The sequence below is a fragment of the Lycorma delicatula genome, chromosome 6 (genome assembly GCF_047948215.1).
Source record: "Lycorma delicatula isolate Av1 chromosome 6, ASM4794821v1, whole genome shotgun sequence".
Lineage (NCBI taxonomy): Eukaryota > Metazoa > Arthropoda > Insecta > Hemiptera > Fulgoridae > Lycorma > Lycorma delicatula.
In genome coordinates this window covers 81,854,265-81,877,531 of record NC_134460.1, presented here as the reverse complement: position 1 = coordinate 81,877,531, position 23,267 = coordinate 81,854,265, and the positions used below count along the sequence as shown (strand labels likewise).

Here is a 23,267-nt window from a genome sequence, read left to right as displayed (position 1 = left end):
CAAAAAATAGTCACAGGAGGGCAAATCTGGACTATAAAAAGGAAGGTCGAGGGCTTCCTAGTGCATTTTTCCAATTTATTCCTTGTAAAAATTGTGGTGTGCAGCCTGGTGCTAACATGGAGAAGGATGACATCTCTGATGGGCATACCCTGTATTTTGTTACGACTTTTGTTGACTGCAGCAGCTGGCATTAGTAAGCCACATTCACCATTCATTGATTGTGGAGAAAATCAATGAGTAAAACTCTCCTTGAGTCAAGAAATATTACAAGAACTTTCCCAGCTGACAGATGGATTGGCCTTCACTGGGCAGCCCTCATCCATCCTTTGCCATTGCTTAATCGCCATTTTTGACTCCAGAGTGTAATGATGAACCCATGTCTCATCATATGTGACGATTTACCACAAAAAATCATCCCCTTCTTGCCAAAATTGATTCAGAAGTCTGTCACAGATCTCCAACCTGACCCGTTTTTGATTTTTGGTCAACAACATCAGAACCCATTGAGCACTAATTTTTCTAAATCCATGATGATCAGTGATAATGGATTGAGCACTCCCATAGCTGATACCCACTTCTGATGAGATTTCTTCAACAGTGAACTGGCGATCACCTTTGATAAGCTATCGAATGGCATGTATGTTGTCAGCTGTTGGATTTGACCTAGGGCATCATGACTTTCATTTCCTACACTTTCATGCCTACCCTTAAATTGTCTGGCCCACATATATATTCAGTTCTGGGACAATGTAGTGTCACCAAACTGTATCTTTAAACAAGTTAAAATTTCTCTAAGTTTAATGCCTTCATTAGTTAAAAACTTTGATTATATATTGTGCAACAGATAACAGAACCTCTTGCTCACTCATGGCTGTACTGGCGACAGAACAGAGTAGAGGAGCTAACCAAGCTGGTTTCCCAACTCTAACACACTCAAAATTAACCCCCCACTCCACCATCCTGCTCAGAACTGCTTGCTGCATAGAATAACAAAATTACTGTTTAAATTTGATTCACCCTCGTACTTATAATTCATGGATTCACAAAATTGGTATGCTTATGTTTTGGTGGTGATTATTGTTAAACATATATATACTCAAGGTATGTATTTTAAGTATAATTTTGATATAAAAAATAAAAAGCAATTTGTTTTAATTTATATTCACTTGAAAGCCTAGATATTAATCTACAATTCTAGATAATTTCTGCCTATATTAAGGTACTTGTCATATCATGTGATCAGCTTCACAGAAATCTTTCTCTCTTTTTCTTTCTTTTTTCTGTTTAGCCTCTGGAATCACTGCAAGGTATTACTTCAGAGGATGATACTTATGAATGTAAATTTTGGCTACTTTCATACCTCTTGTATTTAAGAAACAAATTACAGCATGTATTATACAATCAGTGATACTCTCTACAGTCATAGGCAATTTAAACATTCACAGGAAACAGCAAACATACACTAACAATGATGTAATACAGCATCTGTAGCAACCTAAGAGATGTAGTTAGGCTCAGTGAATATATGTGAAATGGCAACAGTCATGCTGCAGCAAACATATGTAAAACAGTACTTACATAAAAAAAAACATACCTCACATACATACAAATGCAGATACAAATTACATCTTTTCTTCAGTAATATAATGAAATAGTGGGATGATACTCACATAATAACAGCACTTCACCATTTATAATAGTGATTGATGATGACACTGATATCATCATCAGTACTCTCTTAAAAAAACATGTAAAACAGGTTGTCTATTTCCTGTAAAACAGGCAATAGATTTCTTACTTGGTATTGTAAGGTACTGTTTTGGAGAGGTTTTACTTCAGTAATGTTCAACAAGCATTTTAATTTATTTAACAAAATTAGTGAATGATTTAGTGTGCAGTTATAAGCGTTTGTATAAAAGGATACATAATTCACAGTCAGTCATGGTTGATGTGATAGTTGCAGGTTTAGCAACTGGCTTGTGATGCCAAACCGATCCATCATACTCTGCCTCAAGACCAATATCAAATGCTACCGTACTCTAAAATTATATAAAAAAACATGTACCAATAAACATATTAATAAATATTGGACAATGTAAGTAATATTAGAACAGTTGTCATCAATTCTGATATATTCCATTTTCGAGTATACATGGATTAAATTAAAGGTAACAAAAAGTAAAATATACCGAGTATAAGTTCAACAGAAAAAAATTTCTAAATGATAAAAAAACTAAACAAAAAGGGCAGAATGTAGTATTTGGTCTGTTACTTTTTAAAAATACATAAAATAATTTTAAAAAGATATTACAAAAAAGTAATGTTTTCTATAAAACTGTTGAGAAATGATTCATCAGATTCTTCAAGGTATTGTACATTATGTGTCGTGGTAGACAAATATTTGCAGGGCTAAAGATGAGTACCTCACCAAAACAGACAAAAATTTACAATTTCTAAAAGCTGCTACATTACATTTTAGTGTTTTTATAATTGCATTTTATACTAACATTTTTTCATATTGAAAGAAGTCTTTCATATAATTTTATATAAAATTCATTGTTACACAAATTAATTTCATATAAAATTTCATTTTATTGTTTTTAGTGATTACAATGGATTTTTTTACCCCATTCTCATTTTTACTTCCTTGTGTGAATTAGGGGAAGTATTATGATTGCAAAAACGTTTGGTTTTCAGATTTCAATGGAAATACCCATTTTGACCATCTCTCAATCTGCTTTGGTAAGTTTCAGCGTGACATCTGTATGTACATATGCAAGCATGTATGTACCTTTGCATCTCTTACAACTCAAAAACAATTAGCCGTTGGATGTTGAAATTTTGGATTTAAGACTGCTGTAACATCTATATTTTGATTACAATCAACTAACCTAAAGTGTCTAAAAACAGTTTGTTTTTTGACTTTTTCTTAACTGCAGTAGTAAGCCCTTATTGAAAACTTTTCAGCAATATATCATAACAGGTACTTATGATATAAGTTCCTCTTATACTATAAGAGGAACTCTTATTATTACAAATATACTATTTACATTATTTTCATTGGTTCCAGAGTTATAATCCAATAAAACTTTAATTAATGAAATATTTTGATCTTATAAGAGAAGGCACATTGGTTCGAATAAGTCTTCATCTCCTTTTTTTAAATTTAAATATATTGATTTATTAATAATTATTAATCAGCGATTGTAAAAAAAATTTACTATAAATAATTATTCAATAATAACAATAAAAAAAAAAATATGAAAAAAAATCATAAGTTGTTATGAAATAAAATTTTATGTACTTTTAAAAATGCATATATGCAATTTAATAGGCATTAATACCTATCTGTATATGTAATAGATTTGGTGAAACATCTGATCATTTAATATTAATTGAAAATTATAATTTAGAATCGTATTATTTTTGGATTTTCTAGTTTAATTTCTGTTTAATTTTATCTTCATTAAAGTTAACTACAGAGTGACTGAAAAATAGACCCTCACAAGAACAACATATATATTGAGGCATACATGCCCAATCTTTTATAAACTGCAAAAAATTCTTATCTTTTTGTTCATTACTCCTTTGATATTGTCGGACAATGTTCTCCCTAAGTTGGAGTTGATCATTATTTCATTAATTTGTCTTTTGCTGCCAATCATTTAATTGCTGTTTGGTTTGATATAATTCTTCTGATCTTAATTTGTGTATACGTTCTCCAATTTTCAAATTTTCTCTCTCTTTATATTCATGATCCTCTCTTAATCCTTTTATTCTTTCCTTGATCTTAATCCTTTCTTCCTCTTTATATTTATCACCTTCTCTTAATCTTTTTATTCTTTCTTTGGTTTTAACACTTTCTTCCTGTTTATATTTATCATCGCCTCTTAATATTTTTATTCTTCCTTTGTTTTTTTTTTTTTTTTTTGGTTTGCAACATTTTCTTCATTTTTATTCTTTCTTTGATTTGATTTTAAAACAATTTCTTCCTCTTTATATTTATCATCTCTTAATTTTTTTTACTCTTCCCTTGTTCTTTAAAAGTTTTTTCCTCTTCATATTCATCTTATTTTTTTTTTTTGAGATAAATTTCTTCATGTTATCTTTCTTTTTCCTGTACGATTGTTTTCCATTTTTGATTATTCACCAAATAATTCAATAATAAAAACTGAATATTTTACACCGTAAGATCAAAATTAATAACTGTAACCAGAATGTACACTAAACAGAATAGATTAACTTTTATTTATATGACACACCAGAAATCCAAAACATTTGTTAATCAGCACCTCACCAAGATATGAATAATACTGATCTAGTAACATGAGTAATAAAGGGACTTTTATCTAATATTTCATGTAAGATCGTTGGATTAATAACTGTATAAATATTTGATGGTAATATAAACTAATATTTTAGCAATTGTGTAATTGTCTACTTTAATAAAGAATTGAAGGATTGTATCTCACTTTCAAATGAAATAACTTTAAATGAAGTGCAGCAAAAAAACATGTATATGTAATTTAATAGGCGTACAAGGAATTGATGTGGTGTCCATATCAGAATTTTTGGATTTGGGTAGATAATGTAATATCTTAGTTTCTTAAAGTATAACGTTTTCAGAATTACACATGTTTGCACTTATTTTCATTTTGTGGAAGGGTTTCTTTACAATCCCTTAGTAAGGGTTCTTTTTAAACTTAGGAACTAATGTTACAATTTTTTTTTTTAGTTGATCAGTTATCTTTGTTATGAAAGTTTCAGCAAAATTGAATACTTCTTTCAATATAACTATGTCTTCATTTTTTTATTTTTGGGGTAGTATAAATTATTTCTCGTTTCCTCTTAAAACTTTTCTAAAAAAAAAAAATTTTTTTAGGTGAATAAAAATGATGTATTAACGGATTGAAATTTGTTTAGACAGTACTTTATAAAAACATTAAATATACAATTGACAGGCATAATTCAGAGATAAAATTTATTCTTCTAATAGTAAAAAGTCACTAGTAAGAAAAAGGAATATAAACCAAGATCAAAATATTAATTAATTATGTGACAAAATTAAGATGGGATGTTAAAAGCTGTAAAATCAATTAAAATTATCCCTTCAGACTGATTATTTCATATTCTGGAATCAGAATAATGTATTCTGATTCCAAATAAAGAATAACATATTGCATATCAACAACAAAAGAATCAAAACCAGATACAAGATAGTCAGAATAAAACAACTGAAAAAAAAATTTGTAAAATAAAACATACCTTAGATGTTTGGTGATGGACTAGAATAAGGTTATCATAAATATTTACAGCAAATCTTCCACTCTGATCCAACTTCAATACATGAGTTTTCTTAATTGATACTGCACTGAAACATCATAAAAAAACTGAATATATTTTCTATAAAAAAAATTATTCAATTTTTCTTTTTTATGTTAAATGAATTTTTATTTATACAAATAAATTCACAACTGCATAGTATACAAATTATCATTTATTGTGTTATTTTTCATGTGGCGTAATTTTCAATAAATGTAAAACAAATATATGAGAAGATATTTTTCTTAAAAACTAGAGAAATCAATTTTGCATTTGTCAGTAATGACATGAAGCTATTTTTATAACTAATCCAACATTTTCAAAAAAAATAAAAAATACTTTTCATTTGTATAAATCACATTTAAATCAAAATGTAATGTGTAATGATGAAAAATTGTATTTTTAAAGTAAATAATGAAATTTTATAAAATGGATATTACAATAACTGGAATTGTTTATAAAAGGTTGAACACTCTACATCAATACAACATGGACAAATTTCAATTTGTTTTTAAACACTTTAACCAGCTGGTATCCTGGAATATCTCATACATATGCTGTTATTGTGGTTTTTAAATGGTTAAAAACAAAATGGTTAAACGGGTTCATAAATGGTGTATGGTCTGTTGTGATAAACTGCTTGTTTCCCCCATAGAAAGTAATCTGGGTGAGTCAGATCGTGTGATTGTGCAGGCCACAAACCCCTCAAAATGATTCATTCGCAAAAGACATTTCGCAAAAAAAAAATCATTGACCTGTTAGTTGCATATTGCCATTTTGTTGGAACCAATCGTGATTGATTTTCACTTCTGTTGAAGTGGAATTTCCACTGATTAATGAAGTTTGTTAAAAGAGCACAATAATGATCACTATTAAACATATCTTCAAAAATGTTTGGACCCACATTGTGCATTCCACTCACACTGACCCTAACTCCAATTTTCACTTCGTGTAAAGATTGTTTTTGTAATTCATGGGGGTTAGTTGTCAACCACAGTCATGTATTTCGTGAATTAATAAAACCTCCCAAATAAAATCATGCTTTGTTTGTAAAAAACATAGTTGAGGATACCTACAGAACTTTTGGTCAATAAAACATTTAAATCAGTTACAATAACTTAATATTTTGGTACGATCTGTAAGTTTCAGTTCTTGAACACACATTACTTGGCACGGAAAAGTTTGTTCTTTTCTTACAACTTTATGTGTGGTAGCAAGTCTGATATCTTGCTGCTGTGCTAACTTACATAATGATTTTGATGAACTTTCAGCTATAGCATCCGAAATATCAAACAGTTTCTGTTTGTTTAATTTAGGTGGTTTTCCACTACGATCAGCGTCTTCAACAGAGCTTGTTGCCTGAAATTTTTCAATAACAGATCAAACTGCATTGCGGTGAGGAATGCATACACATTTGCAAACCTTTCAGAAAACTTTTGCATCACTAAATGAGTATTCTTGTCACTTTCATGAAAGATACATTCAACATGAAAAATGCGTTCCTCTACTGAAAGAACCATTACATTTCTTGATTCATTAATATTGATTCCAATAAATGAAATCAATCACAACTGAACTGACATCTTAGGTTTTTACTGAGCAATGTCCAACAAACCTACAGGGCAACCAACGTAATGCCAAAAGAACAGAATGCACCAACTAATTCTGAAGCATACTGCACAGTAACTTTTTGAACGTAATGTATAAACAATTTTTTTTTTATTACACATTTATTGAAAAATTACCATTAATAATTACTTTCAGACTGGAAAATTTTTTGATGGCAACTCTGAATTTGCAAGGCATTCAAATGTTAGGCCAATCAAAAATATCCTGTTTGAAAGGCTGCTTTTAACACATATTTAGTGTTACCATTTCTTACCCATCATCTAGTAAATATATAAATTTTTAAAATTAACTAGAGCACATGTTTATTTTTGGTGTATTAGTATTTATTTTTTTAGGTTAACATAAAATTAAACTTTAGTATTATTTACCCTAAGTAATAAAATATTTACATTACTGCGTAAATTATTCCTTCCTACTCTAGTGGACTTTGTAGAATACAGTACTGTATGTGTGGCCAGCCACAAGGAAAAATTTTTTAATTTTATGGCTATATATTTTTTATGTTAGATTTAATGTTTTGAGTATAATGTGATTTTGAAAAAAAAAAAAATTATTAACTGATGATGGGAAACTCTCGAAAGCATTATTAAGATGAAATAACAATAAGCTTAAGGTAAGAGATATTACTGAATTCTTTACCGTTTGTGAATTACTGGTTGTACTTTTGTCTTTGACATAATTAGTACAGAGGAGAATATGGACAAATACAATAACAAAAAAAGAAATGATTTTGCTAAATTAATTAATTAATTAATAATAATAATAAATAAATAAATAAATATATATATATATATATATGTGTGTGTGTGTGTGTGTGTGTGTGTGTGTGTGTGTGTGTACACTCTGTATTACTGGTCGAAGTAGATACTGGCATAATCAATATTGTTGACATTTCCTGTTGGCAAACTGTTCAAAAGTAAAACTACAAAATTTAACTATGATTTATTTGTAAAAAAAGATCTTCCTAAATAATGAAAATATTGATTTGATTGATTTCATTAATCATGCACTAAAACTTGCCATATTAACTTACTTACATATTATATGTTATGTATTAACCTTTTTGATAATTACCAATGTTTAACACAGTACCTTACAAATACTTAAGTTGTGGCTACTGTATCTTTACATGTGCACACATATGTTCACTTGTTTTGCATATTTTTTATGTTAAAATTACATAAAAAATTAAACCATACTGAATGTTACTAATGAACTAGTCTGTTACTATGAATGAAGGTAGTCTATTGGTAAGGGTGTACATATATATATATATATATGTTCGTATTCTTTTATGACAGTCAAATGCAATGTATTTATCTTTCTCAATCTGAATAAAGACAAATGTGTACTTTTAAGTTTTACATGGTCTTGACGGTTCAAATACTCTTTGACTAGTGGTTGAAAAATGTAAGTAAGAATTTACATGTATCCAATTTGTTTTCTGCATTTTCAATTTTCAATGTAGATGTTTCAGTTTGAGAACAAAGGATATCGTTATCTTCTTCAACTTCACGTTCATTATCGACAGAATTATTTATTGTAACCAAGTTTTCAGACACAGAAAACTTTTACCCTAACCTTAAAATCAATTCAAAAAGGGGAGAAAACTTGTTGTCTTTTTCTTGAGTAATACAGGTTTGTACAGTTTTGCATTCTGCAACTATAATTCTGACTTCTCATGTAACAATTTCCTCTTTTGTTTCCAAAGTTCTTGGTGTTTAGCTTTGTCCTTTCCTCAAAATATCAGCTTTAATTTCTTTTGAGTAAGAAATCCTTTAAGTATAGCAGTCTTTCTAGATGTCAGAGCAGCAGCATTATTTGAATCAAGCAAAGGCTGAAATTTATCATAAGGTGTAACTAAAACGTTTCATTGACCAAGAGTACTGTGCTTCTTTTTATTGTACTGTTCTTCATTATTAATAATGGTATGGTTCTAACTGATATGATATTGATTTGATATGATTATTGATATTAATTTGATAATTTTTATTATAATAATGAAGAACAGTGGCACTAAAAAGAAGCAGAGTGCTCTTGGTCAATGAAATGTTTTAGCTAAATCTTATGATAAATTTTGGCCCTTGCTTGATTGAAATGATGCTGCTGCTGATATTTTGAGATAAAGCTAAACGCCACAAACTTTGGAAACAAAAGATGAAATTGTTACACAAGAAGTCAGAATTACAGCTGCAGAATGTAAAACTGTACAGACTTGTATTACTCAAGAAAATAATAATAAGTTCTATCTGCTTTTTGAATTGATTATAAGATTGGGGCAAAGGTTTTCTGTGCCTGAAAACTTGGTTACAGTAAATAATTCTGTCAATAATGAATGTGAAGTTGAAAAAGATAATGAACTTTCCTTTGTTCTCAAACTGAAACATCTACATTGATGAAACAAAATAAATTGGATACATGTAAATTGTCTTACATTGTTCAACCACAAGTCAGAGTATTTGAACTGCCAAGACCAGACATAAAACTTGAAAGTACACATTTGCCACTTATTCAAATTGTGAAAGATAAACACATTGCATTTGCCTGTCATAAAAAAAATACGAACAGACAGAGAATATGAGTATGAAAGTGGAGATGATGTAGGCAATGTATATATAATAATAGCAGAATGTTCTGAAACTTTTGGAATATGTAATATGTTTTAAAACATTCAAGACATACAATAATATCTTGTTATTATATGATAATTGGCTATATTTATATGGGAAACAATTATAGGCATATCTTTGAAATAGGCAGGTTACTTCTGGTAAGCTGTATAAGCTAGTAAATGAACCCCAAAATATTGAATATTCTGAATCTACTACTGCTCATGGCAACTGATACTGGTATCTGTGATATAACTATGATCATAATATTATACTAAAAAGAAAGAAATACTGGTTTCAAAACATAAAAAGCTACGGCAGATGCTATTACACATCTCTAGTAAATCAAGAGTTAACCAAAGTGGTTATGGTACTCTTGGGTGCCAAGCCGCCGGGTTGGTCTAGTGGTTAACGCGTCTTCCCAAATCAGCTGATTTGGAAGTCGAAAGTTACAGCGTTCAAGTCCTGGTAAAGCCAGATATTTTTACATGGATTTGAATACTAGATCGTGGATACCGGTGTTCTTTGGTGGTTGGGTTTCAATTAACCACACATCTCAGGAATGGTCGAACTGAGAATGTACAAAGACTACACTTCATTTACACTCATACATATCATCCTCATTCATTCTGAAGAATTTACCTAAACGGTAGTTACTGGAGGCTAAACAGAAAAAAGAGAGGTACTCTTGGATGCCATGTGCACAGTTTGGAAATCACAAATTTATAACATAACACAAATACAACATGAAATAAAAGAACACAAAAATCGTAATAAATAAAACAAGAACCACCAACCTAAAAATGGTATAAATAAATAACGTCGTTTGTGTAGTTCCAGCTACATTAACTAAATTAGCACTATTTCCACTAGTAGTGGCAGTGTTAACAACTGTACTTCCAGAAGAGTTAATACTGCTACTAGTGCTACTCCCACTACTAGTTGTAGAATTTGTAGTACTGGCAGGTAAAGGATGCCTTAAAACTAGTACCCTTGGTTTATCATACACTTGACATACTGTTATATCACGTTCTTGTAAGCATAATTTTGCTGGTTTCGGTATTGAATTAAGCTCGACTGAAAATAAACAGAAAATAAAATAATACTGCATTTATTCAAATTTTCATAAATCTATTCACTTTTCTACTAATAAAACAACTAAAAAATGTTAATAAAGAGATCTTTAATTTAAAATGACATATTTAATGCTACAGATTACACATGATCAGCAGAATTGTGGCTCCAGGTAAAATAAATTGACATATAAGCTTTTTTACTGCTAAAGTGTTCTATGCTGCTGATTTGACAACTACAGCTTAATGAAAGTTTGGTATTCCATCAATGTTAATTACTATCTGTAATGCTGCAGAACCAGTTTAAATAAGGATTTATTTACTTTAATCACATTTAAAAACTCATGTTAGTTGTAGTTTTTATCCATTCACTCAGCTCTTTCAGAGTAAGCTCGAACTAGTTATTAAGGTATAATTTACACACGTAGGGTTGTCTATATATATTTTCTGGGAAACAAATGTTAATCCCTTTGAATTTCCTTTATCATTTGTTCTAAAATTAAAAACAAATTAAGCAATTAAACTAAAATGAAAAACAAATATAGAAAAAATGTTTCAAATAATTTATGACATGTCCAAACGTTTATATTCCTTAATCCCTTAATAATGGTTATATTTTTTGTATAACAATTATAAAAAATATATGTTTTACAGATAAAAACTACAACCTTTTCAGATATGCATGATATAAAGTTTTTTGATGTGTTACACCATGCTAAAAAGTAGTGATTTAATTCAATGGTTTAATACAAGAAACTAAACAAGATTAGATTTCGCTAAATTAAAATCTAATAAGTTATTTTATAAGAAACTGAATAAGTAATTTTATTTGACAATCTTATTTTTCCAATAATGACAAAACAGTAATAGATAAATTTTTCAACTGTATAAGAGAAGCAAAAGCAAAGCTGCTTTGATTTTTGAAAGTTTATGATTTATGCAACACTAAAAAAAACAAAAACATAAAAAACCTTTAATTTTTTCAAAAGATCAATAAAAAAGGCTTCTACACAACTGCCAATTAAATACATAGTAATTAAAAAATATGGATACACCTTCTACATATGAAGTGTATTAATTACGTTCAGCATTTCGGCATGTGTTATGTTTAATTTCAAAACTGTATAATAATCCAATATGCACAGTTCATTTTTTTTTTTGTCTTCAGTCATTTGACTGGTTTGATGCAGCTCGCCAAGATTCCCTATCTAGTGCTAGTCGTTTCATTTCAGTATACCCTCTACATCCTACATCCCCAACAATTTGTTTTACATACTCCAAACGTGGCCTGCCTACACAATTTTTCCCTTCTACCTGTCCTTCCAATATTAAAGCGACTATTCCAGGATGCCTTAGTATGTGGCCTATAAGTCTGTCTCTTCTTTTAACTATATTTTTCCAAATGCTTCTTTCTTCATCTATTTGCCGCAATACCTCTTCATTTGTCACTTTATCCACCCATCTGATTTTTAACATTCTCCTATAGCACCACATTTCAAAAGCTTCTAATCTTTTCTTCTCAGATACTCCGATTGTCCAAGTTTCACTTCCATATAAAGCGACACTTCAAACATACACTTTCAAAAATCTTTTCCTGACATTTAAATTAATTTTTGATGTAAACAAATTATATTTCTTACTGAAGGCTCGTTTAGCTTGTGCACAGTTCATAACATATCAAAAAATGTTAAAATCTTGTATTAAACAATCAATAAAATTTATATTCTATCAATAGTTTATTATACTATAGTGTTATAACTTACTATAACTAAGAAAGATTCGAACAACAGAATTTTCATTTCAGTAATCATAACTTTCAAGAATTATAGTGCTTAAAAGGAAAATATATCACAATAAATGAAAAAAAAAAAAATCAACAAAATTTCAATCCTATTTACAAATTAATATCATTATTCACAGCATGAAACTTAAACAGCAAATATAATTCTCATATCTTAACATGAATAATACAAAAAGTAATATAACAAACAATATAAAAATACAAACCTACTTACTTTCAATCCTCTTCAATTTTATCATATTTCCTGGTTCAAGCTGTAAGACTTGAACTGAATTTCCTAAAGTTCCACTAGATAACAGAAGGATAGAGGTGTGTGGACAATATATGCTCCAATTTACACTTAACTGAATGGTTTTTAATAGTAAAATACTACATTTTTCTTCTTCTACCTAACAAAAATTTATACTTAAAGTAAATAAATTATTCAATTTAAATAACAAATCACATACATTTAAAAATATATAAGATATATTAATAATATCTGAATAACAAAATAAGTCTAACAATAAATAGATCCACCACAAAGATAAAGTATGCAAAAAGAGACATTAATCTAAACATATTTGTTAATTATTGCACTTTTATAACTGATAGTGTGAAAATTCTTTATTGTAACTGGTTAAAAATTTTCATTGTTAAAAAAAAAAATTTAAACAATATTTAAAATATAAGATTAATTTCATTGCTTTTTCTTATATATGGATCAACAAAATTAATATTTGTAATATTATAAATAAGTATTCTGTATCAGTTTTTAATTATCTTCAAGATAACTCAAATTTAAAACAGATATGTTAAAATTTACAGAAAAATGCTAGAACCAGTTTTTTCTGCTCTATTTATAGTCTAACAAATTTTGAAATCAGTTCAATTATTACAAATCCCTATCAACACCTTTATACTGTAACTCTTTTAGTAGGTCATTTTAGAGAATTGCTTCCTTTCTGTTGGGAGAACTGTTGTTGACTCTAAATCTAGAATGATGAAGAAAACTGTATGCAACTAAACAGAAAATGTGATTTAATTGTTTCTGATGATCATTAAAGTGGTGTTTTATTTCTTGAATTAGCAATGTTCTTGTGAAATTTATGTTATAAAGTATAGTCAAACAGATCTTATATTATTTTTAATAATATAATTGTTGAATGGTGTGGCCCAATGAAGTGTAGCTGGTTACATTTGACAGGTGTACATACTACATATATGTGATCATTCACAATTTCCATTGTTAACAGTATTTATTTTAATACAGATTAAATAGTTCATAAAATTAATATTGGAGAAATTAATCAAAAAATAGTTTGTTTTAAATGTTGTAAAAAATTTGTACAGGTATAATCATAAAACTGAAGATTTTAAAGATAATGATAAATGAGATGAGAATCTACCAATGAAAAAGACTCAAAATTTGTTTTGATTCAGTTCAACTATTTCCTAAAAAAAATTTCTGGCATGAATGTATCAATTAAGATTTCTACTTACATTGTTTATTGTTTGATTTATTTACATTGTTTTCGATGCAAAAACAACTTTATTTCAACTACTAGTGATTTAAAAAAGAGATAAACTACAAAGTAGCTCATAACTAACAGGTTTATGGTTGTGAAAAGATTTACTGATTATGATGAGATTATACAAATTTCACTGGATTATGATGAAATCAAATAAAGTGTGCCATGCACTTAACATACAGTTCAAAAACTAATAATTAATGATTTAATAGTATCTTTACATTTGTTAGTGAACTAATATGTACAATCACCATCGAAGCACATATAATAGCACAAGTTAATAATGAAATTGTAGCAAAGTTTTTTCATCTTTATTAGGTTATTCTGTAAAAATGGCAGAAATATTTAATGATTCTTTAGAACTGATACTACAAATATATCAATATAATACATTTAAAATTCAATACTCACCCGATATAATTCTACACCTACATCAGTTATAAATAAAATTTCATTGTTGTGTACCCAAATAAATCCAATTAGTTGAGCCTTTTTTAATTTACAACTTTGTGAATATTCTGCTGATTGGTTGCCATCAATGAAATTTATAAATTCCTGGAATAGAACTTTTAAAAGTAAATAAATCCACAATTGATATAAAACATTTACAATTAAAAAAAAATACAGGCCAGGAGAGGTATCATATTTTTATAAATTATATTTTGATAAAGTCTTTATCAAGAAAAATAATGTGTTGTGAATAAAAAATATTAATAATTATAAAAAGGTCCACAAACTAGAAAAAAAACTTTGATACCAATAATAACAAAACTAAGTCTTGTAGTATGAAAGGAACTACCAGATAAACATGGCTTTAGAATTTATTAAATATTCTTAAGGGCATTCATAAAGGTTAAAAAAGCAAAAAAAAAGTGTAATTATTTTCTTTTACGCAACAAAAAATTAAATTTTTTCATCAATGTCCATAATAAAGGAAAGGAATGCAATATTCTTATTGTGATATTTAAACAATGAAATTAAGAACATTGTTTTGAAGTGTTCGGTTTTTGATCATTTAAGAACGTTTATTTAAGGTAGTAGGGTTTTTATACACTGATTTTTATAAACTAGTTAAATAAAATGGATAATAGATCTGTTAACTTTACAAAATATTTTATAAATTGAGCATATTACCTAAATTTCGTATTTAAAATTTTATTCTGAATATACTACTGTATGTTTATTATACTAACAACAAGACCAATATAATGGACCTGAGTAACAGATGCCAATTAAGAAGAAAGTAGTAGAAAATAACAATGAAAATCCAGAAAGGATCCTTTTACTCAGGCCAACAGGTCCATTTTAGAAATTGTTCTTCTGAAGGTATGTCAATGGCACACCTTCAATAGCTGTTGTTTGACAACACGGGTCACTGGACCAGGATAGGAGTTTATGGGAAAATGTATGGGCGTGAATGATAATTCTCACACTTCAACAATTAAGGAATGTGGCAGGTCAGGGTAGATAAGATTACTTGGACTAAGAATTCAGTATTAAGTGAGGAGGAAGTAGTGAGTGTAAGCGTAGTGTTTGACGTGATTGAAGTGACGTCACAAGCATTCTGATGTGGACAGTGGATGAATGCAGGAAGTTGTTCGGTAAGTTAGTGATTGACAATTAGTGAAAGGGATGAATATTAAATTCATTAATAGATTGTTTGATTTTATTTTAAACAGGAAAGGTATTTGCAGTGGATGGAATTGTATGAACCTTAGACTGGTCTATCTTATGTAGTAGTAGTTAATTTAATACTACTTGTTAAAGATGTTAATGTTGGTGGTTATTATAATGTCTTTTGTTAATTGAACTGAATTCTGGTTTTTATTTTATAACTAACTGTAAATAAATCCGTCCTTACTTGAAATTCTATTTTGTATGTAATTTATTAATTATTATTACTATTGTGGTTGTTAGTCACTATTATTATTTTTGCTGTTGTTTTTACTATTATTACGATTATTACTGTTAGTTGTTTTATTATGGTTTATTATTAATATCTAATTTTTATATGTTCTTAAACTACCAAATCGTAATTATATTAACAATTTTAATTGTTATTCTCTCAAGATCCTGACAACAAGCCTCAAACATGCAATACTTTGCAATAATTTTTTTTATCATTTTTTGAAGCCTGTAAAACTTTTCTGATAGTCTAAATAGTTTCATCATTATTTATGTTAACTTAAATTTTCTTATACAATTATAGATTTTATCAGTGTAATTCTTTTAACAACTGCCTCTCGCATTAGTCTTCATAAAATCCCTTTTTTTATGTGACGTCACAAATTCACAAAAAATTCATGTTTTATGGTGAAAAAATAATTATAACCAAATAATTTCTTTAATTAGGAGGTGCCAATTGTTGAGATTACTTTAAACTATATCCTCATTGTTTAACTTTGGTAATCTACAGTAATCAATTTATTACAAACTACTTTGACTAACGGCATCTTATTGTTACTTCACACCCTTCAATTTGTACGATTCTTACACTCTGAGATGTTCCCATTGTTACTAATTATATGTAACTGAGAAGAAAGCTTCAAGATGGTCAGTCATTTTATCACTTATAGTTACTGATTAAATAAATGTAGCTTAAAAAAGGTCACAATTTGACAGATATTCAGGGAAACCTAGAAGAACTCTATCTGATTCATAGCTACCACCTTCCTCTCTTTGGATTTTAAGTTACTGCAGCAAAGTTAAACATATAATTCTCCACAGGTAGTAAGAAAAATTAAATATTAATTTTTTTTGTCTTCAGTCATTTGACTAGTTTGATGCAACTCTCCATAATTCCCTATCTACTGCCAGTCGTTTCATTTCAGTATACCCCCTACCCCTCTAACAATTTATTTAACATATTCCACACATTGCCTGCCTGCACAACTTTTCTCATCTACCTGTCCCACAAATATCAAAGCAACTATTCCAGGATGCCTTAATATATGGCCTATAAAACTGTCTCTTCTTTTTATTATATTTTTCCAAAAGCTTCTTTCTTCATCAATTTGCTGCAACACCTCTTCATTTCTAACTTTATCCACCCATCTGATTTTTAACATTCTCCTATAGCACCACATTTCAAAAGTTTTTAATCTTTTCTTCTCAGGTACTCCGATCACCCAAGTTTCACTTCCATATAAAGTTACGCTCCATACATATAATTTCAAAAATGTTTTCCTGATGTTTAAATTGATGATGATGGAAGGAAATTATATTCCTGACTGAAAGCTGGTTTTGCCTGTCCTATTCAGCATTTTATATCACTCCTGCTTCATCCATCTTTAATAATTCTACTTCTCAAGTAACAAAATTTGTCTATCTGCATAATCTTTTTTCTTTTCTATTTTTATATTCAGTGGTCCATCTATTATTTCTACTACATTTCATTACCTTTGTTTTGTTATTATTTATTTTCATGCGGTAGTTCTTGCATAAGACTTCATCCATTCATTCATTGTTTGTTCTAAGTCTTTTTTACTCTCAGCTAGAATTACTAAATCAACAAATCGTAGCATCTTCATCTTTTATTTCACCACGCACTGTTAAGCTGGACTTAAGTTGTTTTTTACCATCATTAACTGCTAGTTCTATGTAAAGATAACAAAGTAACAGGGATAGGGAACATTCTTGTCAGACTCCCTTTTTTTATTACGCTTCTTTCTTATGTTCTTTGATTATTACTGTTGCAGTTTGGTTCCTGTAAATGTTAGCAATTGTTCTTCTATCTCCATACTTGAACCCTAATTTTTTTTAAATGCTGAACATTTTTTTCTAGCTTATGTTATCAAATGCCTTTCTTAGTCTATAAATGCCATACATGTTGGTTTGCTTTTCTTTAATCTTCCTTCTACTATTAAGCTGAGTACTAAAATTGCTACCCTTGTCCCTATACTTTTCCTGAAACCAAATTGGTCTAATACTTTTAATCTCCTCTCAATTCTTCTATACAGAATTCTAGTTAAGATTTTTGATGCATGAGTAAAGCTAATTGTTCTATATTCTTCACATTTATCTGCTCCTGCTTTCTTTGGTATCATGACAATAACACTATTTTTGAAGTCTTACAGAACTTCCATTTTTTTGTAAATATTACACACCAGTTTGTATAATCTATCTATCGCTTCCTCACCTGCACTGTGCAGTACCCAGTACTTCTGCAAGTACCCATTGCACCACTATCGCAGTACCTGCAAGTACCACTATCGCAGGGGCCTTTCTGCCATTTAAATCTTTTAATGCTCTATTAAATTCAGATCAAATATTAATTTAAGTCTACAACTTAAAAAGCAACATTGATAAATATCGATAATTTACCTACCAAGAATCTTCAATAGAGATCATCTATCACAAAGATTGGAAAACAATTACCATAGAGATCACCTATCACAACGACTGCAAAAGAATTGATGCATGAAGAATCAGGTCATGGTAGAATCATATACCAAATCTGGCTTTTTGCATGCCTAGTTCAAGAATGTAAATATTGTCTGCAGTATTCAGTAAGTTTAAATATAATAATTATATTCTAAAATTGAAGAAAACAATACACACATTGTATATGTTAATTTACATGAAGAGTAATAATATGCTTACTTAACTATTAGACAAACAGTTCAATTTTTTAAACTATTATATTATGATAATTTATATAACACAACAGTGATTGTTTGCTTTTTATTTGAACACTAATACATCAAACCATCAACAAACATTATACAAAAGTAGTTGCATTATAAAACTACTTACAGAATAAACAAATACAATAAGGCAGATGAAACTCTCACATTATATAAAGATAAGCCTGTTATATCATTCAAAACTTAAATAATAAAGATAAACTGTCAATTTTAAAACAGAACACTAGGAAACTCATTAATAGATAAGCTAGTAAAGGAAGCACTTTAAAACTAATAAAAAAAGAAAGAAAGTATTTCAGAATGTTTTTAATAATGTGCTAATTTTATCTATTAGTAAATTAGTTTATAGATGTCAAAATTACATAGAATGAAACAAAAGAAAAAAATGTTTTTCAAAAAAAGTATAAAATGATGACTAAAAAATAATCTTATTTAATTTATATCTTCAAACCTACTTTTTTTGAACTAGCAACTACTACTAGCAACTACTTTTTTTGAAATGTCAACAATATAAAATAACAAATAATAATGATCAAGTGCTGTGATATGGACTAAAATTACACCATACATATTACTATACTTACTACAGATGTTCGTGTTCTTTGCACAGCAAGAATCCTTTGGTTAGGAGAAAACTTAATAGATATCACAGGGCCTTTTTCTTCAACACGAAATGTTCTACTACTATGATCTATAACTGACTTAACAACAACTTCTGTTACCTCTCCTGCTTGAACAGTAAAAAGCTGGAAAAAACAAACATCCTATTACATTATATAATGTAATTATACATTACAAAAAATGTAATTACTCTCTTTTATTTCTTTTAAAGATTAAAAAGGTCATGCACGTTATTGGAAAAGAAATATAACAATTGCAAAAGTGTCCTCAGATTTCAATAAAAGTTGAGTGTTTCAATTCCAAGTTGATAATAATTAATTTGACTTTTTATGCATCCAAAATTCTAACAAGGATAATCTATGAATGATAACTGTGGAGCTGGTGTTCACCAAAGTAGAGTAGTTTGAGGTCTGAGTGAGTACAATGAATAGTACAGATAAATAACAGCCAGCTAAAATATCAAGGAAGGTAATTTTTACTCTTCGATCACAATAACAATAGGACGTACAAATAACCAAACAGCCAACCACCTACAAAGGCTGGAAAATAAGGAAAAAATTCCACATAAACCAACATCAAATAATTCATGAACTGTGACATGGTTGAAATTAGTCACAGGACTAATTTAAGATGTCACATCTAATTAAGATGTCTTAACATCTTAGCCAAAAATCTGGACTTATGCTTTTCAGATAATATTGAACAATATTTGTTCAAACAAATTTATATTATATTACAAACAAACTATTTAATACAAAATATAATTAATATATTGTGTATGTAACATATATTGTGTATTACAAAGTTTGTGTCTTGCACTGTACTGTGATAAATCAGCATTGGCCTGTGTGCTTCTGTTCAAAGAATATGAATCTTCTAAAAAGCACCAGTCAGTCATCAAGAGTGGCAGGTCCAAAGTGCAACAAAATGCATGTTTATGTTTTTTGAGATCAAGAAGTTGTTCACTGAGAATTTGTTTATTCTGATGAATTCTGACTTTTATTGAAATGTTTTGAGGAGCTTAAGGAAATATTAGTAATGAAAAAGGTTAAAATTGTCAAAAAAACTGAAATTGGTTGGAATTATGTTAATTCATCTGCTCAAACTTTCTTAAAAAATAAGGTAATATTTAAAAGAAAGTAACATGACAGTCATCCTGTACTCTCTTGACATAGCCTATCATAAACTTCCTTTTTCTCAAAATTACATTGAAGCTGAAAACCATCCTTTTAATACAAAGGAAGCGTCCAAGCAAAAACATAGGAAGCACTGATCAGTGTTCAGGTATAGGAATTTGCTAGTACTTTTTAGGTGTTGGGCTTATTTCATAAGTCTCCATTTTGACGAGGATGGCATTCAATTTTATATGAAGTAAGCAGCTCATATAATACTTTCTATGTAGTCTGGAAACTTTCTCATATCATCATTTTTTATATTGGAAAGGTATGCTAATCAGATAGCTAAAAACTTTACAACTGCAATATGAAACAAAACCAGAAAACATTTAATTAAAACTGTAAAAGAGAATATTACTTTGTTTTCCCCACAATGAAAGCACTGTTTATAATGTACTTCAATATATTCAGCTATATTAAATGCGTAGTTGAAATTTGGCAATAGAGTGATCAGGACTTACTATCTGTCTCAAAATTATTTAACAGAGAATCTGCTTTAAAATGGATAAAGTGCAGTGAAAATGGTGAAGATGTTTGAGAAGTCTTTTGTGAGGATGATATGTTGAAATTAAGTGTTTATGAATGGTCCAACAGTTTCAAGGCCATGAATTGTTCATACTGAACAGTTCTGAAAACTTAAGGCTACACCAAAAGATGTTTTCCACAAATGTTTCAAGGATTGGAAGAAATGCTGGAAGTGTGTTAAATGTATGAGGGACTACTTTGTATGGAGAAGTATAAGTAAATTCTTTTTGATAAAAATAGAATTTGTGTTATTTTATGATCACACCTAGTATACCCATATTAATAATTATTCTACAGACTACAGCAGCATACTAGAAACAAAAACACACCAAAAAACAACAACAACCAGAAACAAATTCACAAATTTCATTCATAAATATGTAGTTACAGAATCTGATAAAAATACATTGTTTGTATTTAAAAACATATCCAAATCAAGAATATAATACATCATTAAAAAATAACATGTTAGTAACAGAAACACTTATAAACAGAAATTGGAAAATTTAAAAAAATTATACCAACGAACATAACCCTGAAAATTTTATGAGTTTAAGATTTGCAAGAACGGAAAAAATTTTAATAATTTCTCAAAAAAAATGCTAATTTTAAATTAAAAAATGTTATGAAAAACATAAAGTAATGAAGAAAGCTATTAACAGGATATAATCAATTGTTAGGTTGTGGTGGGTGACACTATATAGTATTCTGGTGTCACTATGCATGCTAAATTATAAATATTCTTGCTTTACAAATTACTTTTGTCTACAGTTCTAATATAATGACATATATGTTGATATTCCTTTAATACAACATGCCTACTTATATGCTTCATTTTTGAACACAACTAAGTTTTGTGATATTTAATATAAACTAATGGGTGTTTGAACATGGAGCAAGAAACGTGCTAAGCTCCAACATCAGTAGGAGACTGGAAATAAGATTAGAAGCTGTAGAAAATATTAAACATTTACTACCTTGATTGCTATAGTTAACTTGAAAACTGGCTTGGAGTTAAAATTAACAGTTATGTTTTTCTTAATGAAACCTTGTAAAGGTAAAAACACACATCTGTAACTATTTTTTATTTTTATTTTATAACTATTCTTTATTTTCTAAGTAAAAAATATAGTTTAATTATCTAACTATTTACAAATAAATGAAAAGATTTCAAGGACTTTAAGAGAAATAAATTAAAAAATAAATATAATAGTAAACATGCTCTTTAAAAAAAAATATATATATATATATTTCCACATTTATTTTAAACTAACAAGAATCTATGATCACTAAGTTTAGATACTAAATTTTCAAGTAACAGAAAAAAGCATGCAATGATCTCTCCAATAAATTAATTTAAAAAATGCAGATTATTCATCAACTGGCGACCAACACTCGTTAAATCAGAAGCAACTGATAACCAACATCTGTGTTATAACACATTCCTCAGTTCCAGATAACCAATATCGCAACAAAAATTTACAAAATCCAATAACTTGGCCTCAAACTAGTAAGAAGTAAAAGTGTGTTCACCTTCAAATAAGACAAATCCTAACAAGAGAAGATTTAGTAGGTATAAATAATGACATAAAATAAGCATAACTTACAACTATTCTTGTTAAAAGGAACAACTATAAATAAATATATAATTCAGATACCCAAAACTGAGACGTGTACCCAAATAAACATAAAATAAAAATTAATTACCTGATTGTTTGAATCATCGTAAAATACGTTATTCAGTCTAGCTTTACTAACAGCTTCAAATCGCAAAGGATTTGGTGACAGTTCTACATAACAATGTTTTGAATTAGACATGTTTTACTGAATTATAGAACGAATCAAAACAATTCTTAAAATAAGAAACACTTTAATACAAGTATACATTGTAAATGTTGAACAAATAAGCATGAATGAGGTTAAAACATCTAACGTCCATTAATACAACTTTATACACTCCGCAACACTGAAGTTAGCGGAGTGCGTTGTGTGTAAAAAAATTCAATCGACGAGATCGAATATCGTCATCCATATTTCATGTACACTAGGCGCCAGATTCAAGAGAGATTTTAAAAATTCTTATGTACATGAGAGTACATTTGTCCAATTTTACACGAAAAAAATTGTTCAGGACAAACTGCTACATTCAGTTAATTTTATACAATTATGTCAAGTTATCTCTAACAAAAGAGTAAACAAAAATCATTAAAATTCAATTTTTCCATATTAGTTAAATGACCAGAAAAAACCACCACAACTCATTACTGGGTGAAGTTGGTTAAAATGTTGTCATTCAGTATGAGGTCAGTCATAATTAAAATTACTTAAGCTTTTTTTAAATTTATGATATAAACA

The 23,267-nt window shown here is 28.7% G+C and overlaps 1 protein-coding gene across 1 annotated transcript in view; it reads right to left on the bottom strand.

Moving 5' to 3' along the window:
• Nucleotides 1-22,883, bottom strand: part of Bulli (regulator of MON1-CCZ1 complex protein bulli) — a 56,515-nt gene extending 33,632 nt beyond the window's left edge. Inside the window, exons 1-7 of the mRNA XM_075367968.1 lie at nt 22,620-22,883; nt 19,176-19,337; nt 14,357-14,500; nt 12,649-12,823; nt 10,358-10,637; nt 5,266-5,371; nt 1,925-2,039 (exon numbers count right to left, since the gene is read on the bottom strand). Coding sequence (XP_075224083.1) covers nt 1,925-2,039; nt 5,266-5,371; nt 10,358-10,637; nt 12,649-12,823; nt 14,357-14,500; nt 19,176-19,337; nt 22,620-22,730 — 1,093 coding nt within the window. The 5' untranslated portion in view covers nt 22,731-22,883. The remainder of the gene's footprint in view (nt 1-1,924; nt 2,040-5,265; nt 5,372-10,357; nt 10,638-12,648; nt 12,824-14,356; nt 14,501-19,175; nt 19,338-22,619) is intronic.
• Between the last annotated feature and the right edge of the window lie 384 nt (nt 22,884-23,267).